This window comes from Equus caballus, chromosome 12 (genome assembly GCF_041296265.1).
Source record: "Equus caballus isolate H_3958 breed thoroughbred chromosome 12, TB-T2T, whole genome shotgun sequence".
Taxonomy (NCBI): Eukaryota; Metazoa; Chordata; class Mammalia; order Perissodactyla; family Equidae; genus Equus; species Equus caballus.
The window spans coordinates 40,761,657-40,773,667 of NC_091695.1; the positions used below are offsets into that span (position 1 = coordinate 40,761,657).

Genomic DNA, 12,011 nt, shown 5'->3' on the forward strand with positions numbered 1-12,011 from the left:
ACAAATTGTTGGATCTTGTTCTTTAATCCATTTTGCCACTCTGTGTCTTTTTACTGGAGAGTTCAATCCATTTACATTGAGAGTGATTATTGATGCATGTGGACTTAAAGCTGTCAATCTGTTGCTCATTATCTGGCTTTCCTGCTTTTCGCTTCCTGTGTGCTTTATCCTACCCATTTGATACTGCAATTTCTTATGCTGGGTTTCTTAGATTTTGCTTATTTATGTTTTGTGTCTTTGTTCTGTTGTTTAGTTTAGTGGCTACCCTGAAGTTTGTATCTAGAATCTCGTGTATAATATAGTCTATTCTCTGGTGGTCTCTTACTTACTTGGCCTAGACTAATTTAGTCCCTTTGCTCTTCCCCTCCTAAATTATTATTTTCACTTCTTGTTCCAACTTGTGTTATGAGTGTGTAGTTAGAGTGATAAGATCATCTCTGCTTTGGTAGTTTCCTTACCTTTATCCTAATGTCATAGTTGAATATTTGCTATCCTATTCTGGTTCTATTTATCTGTCTCCCTACTCTGTGGTTTGTGACCCCTTTCTCCCTTTTTTCTTTTTTCAGGTATGAGAGCCTTCTTGAGGATTTCTTGTAGTGGAGGACTTTTGGTTACAAATTCCCTTAGCTTTTGTTTGTCTGAAAAAGATTTAATTTCTCCCTCATATCTGAAGGATATTCTTGCTGGCTAGCGTATTCTTGGCTGAAGATTTTTATCTTTTAAAGCTTTGAATATGTCACTCCATTCTCTCCTACCTTGTAAGGTTTCCACAGAGAAATCTGCTGAAAGTCTGATAGGAGCTCCTTTGTAGGTAATTCTCTTTTGTCTTGCAGCCCTGAGTATTCTTTCTTTGTCATTCATTGTTGCCATTTGTACTACTATATGCCTTGCAGTAGGTCTTTTTACATTGACAAATCTAGGAGATCTGAAAGCTTCCTCTACACACATTTCTCCCTCAATCCCTAGATTTAGGAAGTTCTCTTCTATAATTTCATTAAGCACACTTTCTGCTCCATTTTCCTTTTCTACGTTCTCGGGAATTCCTATGATCCTTAAATTCTTTCTCCTCATTGAATCTGCTATCTCTCTAATACTTTCCTCATTCCTTTTCATCCTTAGCTCTCTTTCTTCCTCTGTCTGGAGTCATTCAGCCTGTCTATCTTCGAGTACGCTAATTTGCTCTTCTACGGAGTCTACCCAGGCATTCAGGGAATCCATATTCTGTTTTATCTGGTCCATTGTGTTTTTCATCTCTAGTAATTCTGTTTGATTCTTCTTTATAATTTCAATCTCTTATGTGAAGTAACTCCAGAACTCGGCTTGTTTCTCTATCTTTCTCTCTACCTCATTGAGTTTTTTGATTATTGCTGCTCTGAACTCATTTTCATTTAGTTTACCTAATTCCAAGTCCTCCGGACTTAATTCTATGTTTTTATTATTTTCCTTCTGGTCTGGGGCTTTTATAAATTGCTGGATGGTAGAGGAGCGTTTTTTTTCGCATTGTGGTAGAATTCGGTTGCAGTTTCAGCCTGTCGCCACTAGATGGGGGTCAAGTGCCGCACTTTCTGAGCTCTCCGCCTTCGGGCAAGATGGCGGCGCCCAGTGCACTTTGCCAGGGCGGGGGTGGTTTCTCTCGCCACGGATCTGGATTTGATCAGTTCTGTTCTCTGGTCTCCCGGGGCCCTGCATTTATGGGGTCCCTGTGCAGGGAAGCTTTCCCCCTTCAGCGGGTTTCCACTGTACTGGTGGCAGGAGTCCTAGATGATCCCCTGGTCATGCGGCCCCTCCCCTGCTCCTTCCCAGACCCGCCCAGTAATCCCGGTTTCTAGTGGATGGACTGATATTCTCTCCTACCCCGTTCCAGCTTCTCCGAGGTGGGCAGCGGGGTTCCGTCCTCTGTCTTTTGATACTGTAGGTCTCTGAGTCCTGGTATTAGGTTCATTAGCTGAAATTCAGGGGTTTTTTCAGTCCTTTGTTGTACTTTGGAGGTGAGAGAGTCAGCTCACCCCGCCATTTTGCTCCACCTTAAGTTTGTCTCCTTAGGTTGTTTTGTTTTTGTTGGTTTTTGGCTTTTCTTGCTCTCTTAGTTTGTTTGTTTAATGAGGAAGATGGGCCCTGAGCTAACATCTATTGCCAATCTTCTTTTTGTGGCTTGAGGAAGATTGTCCCTGAGTTAGTATCTGTGCCAATCTTCCTCTATTTTTGTATGTGGGATGACACCACAGCATGGCTTGATGAGTGGTGTGTAGGTCTGCACCCAGGATCTGAACTTGTAAACACAGGGCCAGCAAAGCAGAGCACAAAAACTTAACTACTAAACCACAGGGCTGGCCCCCTCTTGCTCTTATCTTTAAGCCTGGCTTCCTGGACCAGCATAGCTTAATGGTCATCCAGTGACTGGTCAGAGGTTGAGCCATATCTTGAGCCAGTGAGGCTTTACCCTTTGCCTACGGAGCTCTGTGTAGTTTGGAGAATTCATTCAAGGTTCTAAAGTTTACAAGTATTTCCAGGTTTTACTTTCTGCATTCACAAGGCCTCACATTCCTCCAGGAACTGGGGACTCATACAGGCTGCCTCTAGTCTCCAGTGAATGTGTGTACAGCCTTGTGCACCCCTTTCAGACCACCAGGTATATGTGGCAGCTTTACAAGACCCTCTATAAATATCTTATTCCACATTACATTTCTGGCTGATCTGGCAGTCTATTGCTTGTCTTAACCAACATTGCAACATTTGCCTAGTTGCAACTTTGGCCTTCCATGATTCTTATCACTGAGGTCACTGTTGTTTTCCACAACTTCCCTGGGCATGGAATTTTCCATACTCTGCTGCAAATAAAGTCAGTTGATCTCTGCTGCCACTGCCAGTCCTCTTGGCACGGCCCACCCAGCCAGGTACAACTTCCCCACCACAGAACTGGGAGGTGGGGGAGGGGGTGCTGAAACACTGCAGACTTCCACTGTTCTGAGATTTCAAGATTCCATAGACTTTCTTGAATTAACAGTCTTCAATTTATTCTATGCCTTTGGCCAAATTCCAGAGTCTTTAAATGGTTGTCTTTGATAATTTTGTCCAGGTTTATCTTTACTTTTTGGGGAGATTTTCTGAGATCCTCATTTAGCCATTCCAGAAGTCCTGCCCACTTGAGGATATGGGTTTTTATGGGCACAAAGCAGACCATCTACACTAAAATATTACATGGAAGGAATTGAGGCCAAGAGAGAAGGGCTTTGTCCAACGTTCCACAGCAAGTCAACAGCAGAATTACAACCAGAACCAGGTTTCTGTCCCCATGACCAAACCAACTCTGTCTTCTTCTGCCTTGAAAATACATCGGCAACCAAGCACCCAGTAGAGGGCGCCCCAAACCAGGATTCTCATCCAGAAAGCAGAATTATATTGCAGGAGACAAAACCAGACTTCATTTTCCTTTACCATAGGCCCAGAGAAAGAGATGTGGATTCATCCCTCCCTAAAATCTAAAGGGTGGTAGTATATCGAGGACAGTGAGAGCTAAGGGTTGGGAAGTCAGCTCATAAATAATGGCACAGATCAGAAGTGATGTGATGATGGTGGATGGATATGGAGGACCAGGAGTAGTCCAGGGCACAGGTAACAGAGCAAGCAAAGAGAAGGAAAGAGTAGAGAGCAGGAGGACGTCTTCCTCAGCCTATAAAATAGATTAAAAAGAAACAATGAGCAAATTAATAGGATCCTCTTTGTGATTCAAACACTAAGAAGAATATAGCATTTTAAGCAATGCCTCTGTCCTGATAAATGGCAAAAAGAGATGAGAGTCATGTTTTAAAATGTCCCTAAAGAATTCCGAATTTCAAACATTTTTAATTTCATTTAAAAACTAGGTCTAGGTCAATATTTACATGTGCTGACACAGGTAAACAGTTAAATTATCTTTCATTTAAATTTAGGCATAGACAGATCTTTGATTCATAGATTTTATAATTGTTTTTCCCTTCTCAAAATGTTTAAATGAGAGAGAAAGAGAACTTATTAAGTCCAATGTCTTTGCAAGGACAAAGGCATTAAGTGAGGCCATTTCTGCTCCTATCTACACATAACACAGGAAAGCCCATGCTCACTGATACTGTAGCCTAAAGACCATTAATATCTAAGCCCTGACAGTAGGCTGGAAAAAAAAGAAAGGATTGAGGACAAAGGATGAACAATAACAATAACCTCCTGCAGGTTCAGGAACTCAAATCAATCAAACTCTGTTTCAGGCTATTTCTGACACTGATCAGGGCGGGATGGTAGTGGCGATAGTAATGTCACGGGGCAGGTTTTGCTGAGTCAGTTCCAAGGCACACCCAGATGAGACTTCATGTTACCCTTGAACCAACCCCTGACTCCTCACTCTACTGAGCACAAATTCCAATACCTGAGAGTATTGACCAGTGACATTTACCCTCCAGAGTGTCTCATGGAAGGCAGGGCTCCCAGAGTCTACTGAGCCAGGTGGACAGTCACATACATTCTTCCTAGGAGTCTGCACTTCCCCTATGGATCCATCCCCCACAAACCACCCCCCTCTATTTCATTCCACCCAGCTGGGTCATTCCCACTGACAACAGCGGCAATCAACCAATCAATACCCTTGCCGTTATTTCCTGGAATAACTGCCAGTAGGAGGACAGCACAATTCACTGTGATGCTAGTCTAAGCCAGAAAACAATCCAAAGAAAGCCATGTACTGGTCATCAAGGATGTTAAACAAGCTTTTGGTACAGGAAGCAGAAGGCTCTGAGATCGAGGGAGTGGGGAAGAGGTGGGAATTTTAGAATTTTAAGGAGTTGTCTTTTGTTCTTTAATACTCTTCACCTGCGGTGTAGCCACTGGATGATGGGCTAGTACAGTGAAAACCTGAATGGGATTCACGACAGACTTAACAGTGATCTAGAATCACCCACTGTCTTGCTAAATTTTCTCCCACTGTAAATCGATTATATTGAGCCTTGGGTTCCAACTTTGGTTGCAAACGGAAATGACCTGGAGAGCTTGAAAAAACTGATTGGTGTGGAGTATGGCCTGGGACCAGTTTTAAGGGCTCCCAGGTGACTCTAATGGCAGCCAAGGTTGCAGCCATATTGGAGGCTTTCCCAAGGTCTCATCCATCTTTTTTCCTTTACTTTACCCTCTCCCCAGCATTCCATGAACCTCAGTAAAGTTGTGCATAGCCTCCGGGGAGAACTCCAGTCCCAAGAGATGCTTCAATCTCCAATTCCAGATTCAGGTTTCTCTGCCCTTTTTCTCTTTGGAATAAGATGTTGCTTCAAAACCTTCCATCATCTGCTAATTATTTCCTTTGCACAGAAAGGGAACCAGCTTTGGCCCTTCTCCCAGAAACAGGCACCCAGTTAGGAAAATTAGTCTTTCACAAGGCCCCTGGATAAGAGTTTCTAAAAGAATTATCAATCTGACAGGTGTGGCGCAGAGAAGTGGGTGGAAGGTTTGTTCCTGCCTGTGGCATGTGACAGGGAGGCAACAGCAAAATCACAAAGAACATTCCTTTGAACTCCTGGGAGTAAAAACATGAAGCCCCTAGACTGTTTCTAGGACACAGACTCTCGGGTCAATCTCTGACGAGGCATAGAGCCGATGTGGAAAGCTAGGAGCAGAAGAAAATCATCAAGACACAGGAATTAGGAGTTTCATACTCAGTTCTGATCCTAACCCAGATGATATCTCAGAAATAAAACCCAGAGCCTCAAATGTTGACATGACACAAGAGAGAGAGAATATGAGTTAGAATAGTAGACAGCTACAGACTCATAGAAAGAAGACAGGGTTTGTTGTCACGAGACCTGGTTCAAATCCCATCTCTGCCACTTACTAGCTGTTCAACAGATCTTTAGTAGAACTTCTGAGAGAGCAGAGATATTGTTCTTTACAATTTCAATGTTAAAAGATTATTATATGCCCAATGGAGTGCATTACTCCTAATTACTCTGTTATGAATCTATCACTGTGAATTTATTTCTAATCCATTGTAATGAATACAATGGTTTCATTCACTCTCAGAAATTCTCCCTTTATGTATTCAATCAACAAATATTTATCAAGAACCTACTATTTTATGCATTGGGAATATAGCAGTGAATAAGGATAACAAGTACTCTGCCTTCTGGCTAGAGGGAGACAGGTAATCAATAGGCAAATGACTATATAATGTGATAAGTGCTATTAAGGCAATAGATGGGGTGATATGATGGAGTGTTATGTTGCTGGGCTGCGGGAGACTACTTTAGACAGTATGCATAGATTGTAGCAGTGGTAGACGGTTGGCATTCTTCTGATAACAACCCTCTCATTTTCCTTTGGGTAATTTCTCCCTTCCTCCCATCCATGTGATTCTAGTGGGGATGCCAATCATGGCACCTTTGTCAGCCTGGACCAGAGTCTTTCCCTTGGATTTTTATATGGAAAGCAAGGGAAGAGATGCTCTCTCTATTTTCTCTGGGATTGCTAAGCTGGGCCTCTCTTCCCCAAACCCCATGGAAGAAACTGTTTTCTATAGAAGTAAATGAAGCCATCAACCTGAAAGACGCCAAGAGGAGAGGTGGGCAGACAGAGGGAGGCCCGGACAGTGCAGGGGCCCAGATCCTGGTTGCAGTTTCTAAAGAACCCTGAGCTGCCCAGGTTCCTACAGTGAGTCCTCCCTGAGCCTCAGTTACTCTAGTAACCTTCCAATAAAAAAATCTCTTTTGACTTATGCTAGTTAAAGCTGGTTTTCTATTACTTACGACAAAAATCCCTTGTTCATGTACTCATTTCCTCAACAAGTATTTACTGAAAATGCACTATTTGCCAAATACTATCATAGACGACTAGGATCAGTGAACAAGGAAGAAGTGGTACCTCCTCTCGTAGATTTTATATTCTAGTGAGAAGGAAACAGACAAATAAGTGAACAAGAAAACATCAGGTCAGAAAAATTGCTATCATCCAACCAAAACAGTGGTGTGGCAGAGGGTGACTATGGAGCGACTCTGGGACACATGGTCAGGTGAGAACTCTGTGAAGAAGACTGAGGCTGAGAACTTAGAGGTAAGAAGAAAATTCTGTGAAGACCTGGAGGATGACTCCAGGCAGGGGGCAGCACAAAGACGCTTGGGTGGGACAGTTCAGTGTGGCTGAAGGACTCTGAGGGGGAGAGAATGTCGGATGAAGCTGTAGAAGGAGAAAGGGACCAGATGATGGTGGAGGTGCAGGCCTTTCTGGCATGAACCAGACAGGAAATGAGAAGTGGGAAGCTGGAGACAATGAGGGCAGACAAGTCTTTCAAGATCCTGGATGCGAAAGGGAGAAGCAGCATAAAGTGGGAAATGAAGAGAAACAAGGGGTCCAGGGAGGGCATTTTCAAGACAGGGAAGACAACAGCGTGTGTAAGTTCTGGGGGTGAGGCTCCAGGAGAGGGGAGATGGAGAGGGCAGAGAAAGAGGATTAATGGGCAGCAAAGGGATCCCAGAGAAGTGGGAGGGGCCAAGATCAAGAGCACTGAGGAGGAGTTGATCTTCAGATAAAGAGGTCGGAGAGGACCTTTCCCAAGACAAGACATGTATTGGTCTGTTCTGGCTGCCACCACAGACTGGGCACCTTAAGGGAAATTTACTTCTCACAGTTCTGGAGGCTGGGAAGTCCAAGATCAAGGAGCCAACTCAGTAGGTTTCATTATGAGGCCTCTTCTCTTGGCTTGTAGGCAGCCGCCAGCGCCCTGTATGCTCACATGACTATTTCTTCATGTGTTGAGAGAGACAGCAAGCTCTCTGGTGTCTCTTCTTATAAGGGCGCTAATCCAATCCTATCAAATCAGAGCCCTACCCTTACGATCTCATTTAACCTTAATTACTTCTTACTCCAAATGCAGCCACACTGGGGATTTGGGCTTCAACACATCAATCGGGGTGGAGGCACGAACATACACTCAGTCCGTAACAACACATATGGGCTGGATTTGAAAACCCAGGGAAGAGCAGTCCTAGCAAGCTGGTAATTGCAAAGGCCCTGAGGAAGGAAAGACTTGGGTTCATCTGACATACAGAAAGGAGGCTGGGATGGCTGATGCAGAGTGAGCAGGGGAGGGGATGATACACGATGAATTTGGAGATGATACATAGATGGAGAGACTAGAAAGAAAAAAGGAGAAAATATGGGCAGGGCAGGCGTGGACCTGTGTCCATGGCCAGCAATCTCTAAGGCCTCACTTGAGGAAAAGAGCTGGCGTTCCTCATGTGCTAGGACCTCAAGATGCATTTATTTCATCTGTCCTATCTTGGCATTAATTCACCCTGTTACATAAGGCAGTAAGTAATTCTGTGTATTTTAAAGCATATGTACGTGGCTTGGCGAAAGCAGCAGAAACAGGAGTCAAATGAGAGAAGGACTGCGTCCAGTGCCTCAGAACAGCAGGGGAGAACAGGAGACATTAGAGAAGGTGAAAAGTAAACATGTCCATCAAAGATACGTGCACAGACCTCAATCAGGTTAAGATGAAATCAGAACAGCTTGAAGTGAGACATCCCGGCAGGTTTTTGTCCTAACACTCTACAGCAGGGAAAAGGAAATGAAACCATGTATAACGTTATACAAAGTTTCATATGGGGAGCTGGTGATGACGTCACTTATCACATTGTAATGTAAGTTCTTATCTTCTTCCTATTTCCCCAAATTATCTGTGAGAACCTTGAAGGCAAGGACAAGAACATCCTCCCAGACCTCTGCAGGACAAAAATCTATAGAAAAGTAATGCTATATAATCCTTATTTCACTCTATTGACGCTGGTACCTGAGGTTTACTGTAAATATTCAACAAGAACAAGATTACCCTTCAACCTTGTTCTCAACACAGACACAGATGAAAAGAAGTTAATCTTGTTAATTTGCTCTTTTCTTTTTTAACCTGAGGGGTGACTCAAGAGTCACAAGATTTATGAACTTATTTTTGCAGAAGAAAAAGAATGCCTTTAAGGAAGTTATGATCACCAGATAACCAACCCCCAGCTGCTGCTGACGCCCAGAAGTCTGGTTGTCCAGGGGCTTATCTGGAGTGAAAGAAACATGGATTTCCCCTTTGTTTCTCTAAATCTCCTCCTCCCAAATCCCTTAGCTCTATAATGACCCCCTGCTTTCTTCATTGTTAAGGCAGATTTGAGAGAACCTATCCTCCCACCTTCTTGTTTTGGCCAATTCTAATAAACCTTTCTCCATCTCCAAGCACTGATGTCTCAGTGACTGGCTTCTTGCACATCGGGCACACGAACTTGACATTAAGAAGTTCGCTATCATAAGTAAAATCCTATTCATCTCACTATATTTTTGCCAGTAACATTAAGTCTTACAGGCCTGCTTTTTTGCTTATAATGTTATCAAATGAGATTCCAGAGCCTAATCTTAAAATGCAAGTCTTCCTAAATTTCTGCTTAAAAGGAGTCTTCTGAAGTCTTGAAGGCAAGGCCACCCTGCAGCTACAGAGGCAGCAGTGAATTTCTGCATCATAAAGCCTGCTAAAGAAGCTGACTTGATAAAGTATTAAATTGAAAACATTTACGAGAATATCAACCTTGTTACACTGTGCAATATGGAGGTTTCATGAACATTCGTACCTATTACCAACTTGCTCTGTTCTCTGTTAATATAAATCAGTCCTTAGACTATCACTTGAACAAAATGGTCTGAAAACATTCTAGAAGTTTCTGTAGTGTCCTGTGGAAATACCCTTCAAGGAGAAACTGAAATTCTTATTTGTGGTTGGGCTTGACAATTCACTGACCAGTAATAACGTTGTCATCATCGACACCTCTGTATTCCTAGCCAATACAGTTTAGACCAACTCACTTGCCACTTTCTTCTAGCATAGAATCAACTGGCACTTTCCTCTTCTAGCATGCAATGAGAAATAAAAACCCTTGACTGTCAGGATTATTATTTTACTAAAGAGACCAAGAGTCTCGCCTCCCTTAAATGAGTATAGTGCATAGGTCATAGTGAACCCGACAGTAACCAGGATCATCAAGTTCTCGGCAGAACCTGAGCATCAGGAATCAAATCGCACTAAAGCCACGGCTAGAAGACACTTTCAACAACACCGGGTCCAATCTCTCCATTTCAGTTGTTGTCTGGGGATGGGGGAGGGATGGGAAGACGGATGGATTTACACAGGGGCACAAAGAAGGTTTTGAGAGTGATGGAGACGTTCATTATCTTGACTGAGGGATGGCTTCACGGGTGTAGACATATGTGCTAAAACACATCCATTTGTATATTCTAAATACGTGCAGTTTATTGTGTGTCAGTTACACGTATGTCAGCTATACCTCAATAAAGTTCAACAAACAGCACAATAAAGCTGTTTTTAAAAAACTGAAAAGGTATAATCAACATCCTAACTCAGTGTGCAGTTCAACCTGCCACACAGTCTCGAGAAAGTAGCATACAGTATGCAGGTAGAGAAGAAGTCGCCGGGAGGTTAAAGCTATGCGCTGTCTAAGAATTCTCCTGATACCCACCTTAGCTGCTTGCTTTGTCAATTTGCCTGCCCTCGTGGGTTTCGGGGTTGAATTCCATTCTGCCCTCTTCTGGTTCGGTGTGATCTCCAAGTTAACTACAACCTTCTCCCTAAATGAATTTTGTGGTGGTAGAGTTAACAAATAAACATTATTTCACAATTATTGGAAATTCCGTATTCTTTCAGATTTGTGAATTTAAGATATCTTTCAGTTTTGTGATTCCATGAAACATTTCCCCTGAAGCTTGTTCCTATAATGCCATTAGCTGTTATACAAAATAATTGCTGTTTACTGCTTTCCAGATAATTGTTTAAAATGCTAACGATAGCAACGAGTAGCTTTCGGGGTGGGGGGGAGGTTGGGGGAATTTTTTTGTTTTGTTTTGTTTTTGCTAATAATCTTTTCTAAATATTTACCAAGGTGATACTTGCACAAAGCTTTTTTTCTTTCTTTCTTTTTTTTTTTTTTGAGGAAGATTAGCCCTGAGCTAACATCTGCTGCCAATCCTCCTCTTTTTGCTGAGGAAGCCTGGCCCTGAGCTAACATCCGTGCCCATCTTCCTCTGCTTTATATGTGGGACGCCTGCCACAGCATGGATTGCCAAGCGGTGCCATATCCGCACCCAGGATCCAAACTGGTGAACCCCGGGCTGCCGAGAAGCGGAACGTGCGAACTTAACCCCTGTGCCACCAGGCGGGCCCCTACCCAAAGCTTTTGAAAAGTGGTTCCAGAACATAATAGCTTATAATGAAATGCAACCTTCCCAGGCTAGTAGGCCAGAAGCAAGCTCCTTGAGCCCTTGAGCTGTTTCTTCCAATAATTAGCTCCATATTTCGGAGAAATCTAGTTGAGTCACAAACACTGTAACCATAAGTAACGTGAAACAAATCAGTGTATTTTGTCCCTTGAAACAAAGTTTTACAGGAGACAAGTGAAACTGAAGGCAAGAATACGCTTTTGGGGTAGTATAGTAGAGTGAAATATATCGGAGCCAAAAAGACCTGGGTTTGAATCCTGGCTCAGATACTTGCTGCCCAGCATTGGGTTAGTAAATTAATCTGTCTGAACCTCAACTTGATTATCTATAAAACAGAGATGATCTTTGTCTCACCCAGTTGTCAAAAGGGTTAACGGAGAAAGCATATGTATACACCTGGAACATTACCAACCCAAAATGGCATTTTCTTTACCTTTCCCCACTCTTTAACTTTTCTCCAAAAGTACAACAGGGGAAGGGGGAACCCCTCACTTTTACTATAGCTCTTCTCGAAAATTTCAGCCCCTCAGAATTTTAAAAAGAGGCAAACATCATGTTTTTAATGAAAGCGAGTTGGGGAAATTTGCAAAAAGGTTGCATCATGCATTAGTTAGTGAGGCCAGCTGGCAATATTGTAAGCACCCTTCTTAAGCAATTTAGTTCTCAGGGGTCTGGAGAAGGCCCTGTGGCTAGAAACTACTGCAAGGCAGCCTCCTGCCAGCAGGTCCCCA

General features: G+C 43.0%; 1 protein-coding gene across 4 annotated transcripts in view; it reads right to left on the reverse strand.

Annotated features, from left to right (window-relative positions):
* PLAAT5 (phospholipase A and acyltransferase 5) overlaps nucleotides 1-12,011 on the reverse strand; it is a 59,745-nt gene that overhangs the window by 46,423 nt on the left and 1,311 nt on the right. For all 4 annotated transcript variants that reach the window (XM_070230049.1, XM_070230048.1, XM_005598259.4 and 1 more), the window contains exon 3: nucleotides 10,524-10,632. In XM_070230049.1, coding sequence (XP_070086150.1) covers nucleotides 10,524-10,632 — 109 coding nt within the window. The remainder of the gene's footprint in view (nucleotides 1-10,523; nucleotides 10,633-12,011) is intronic.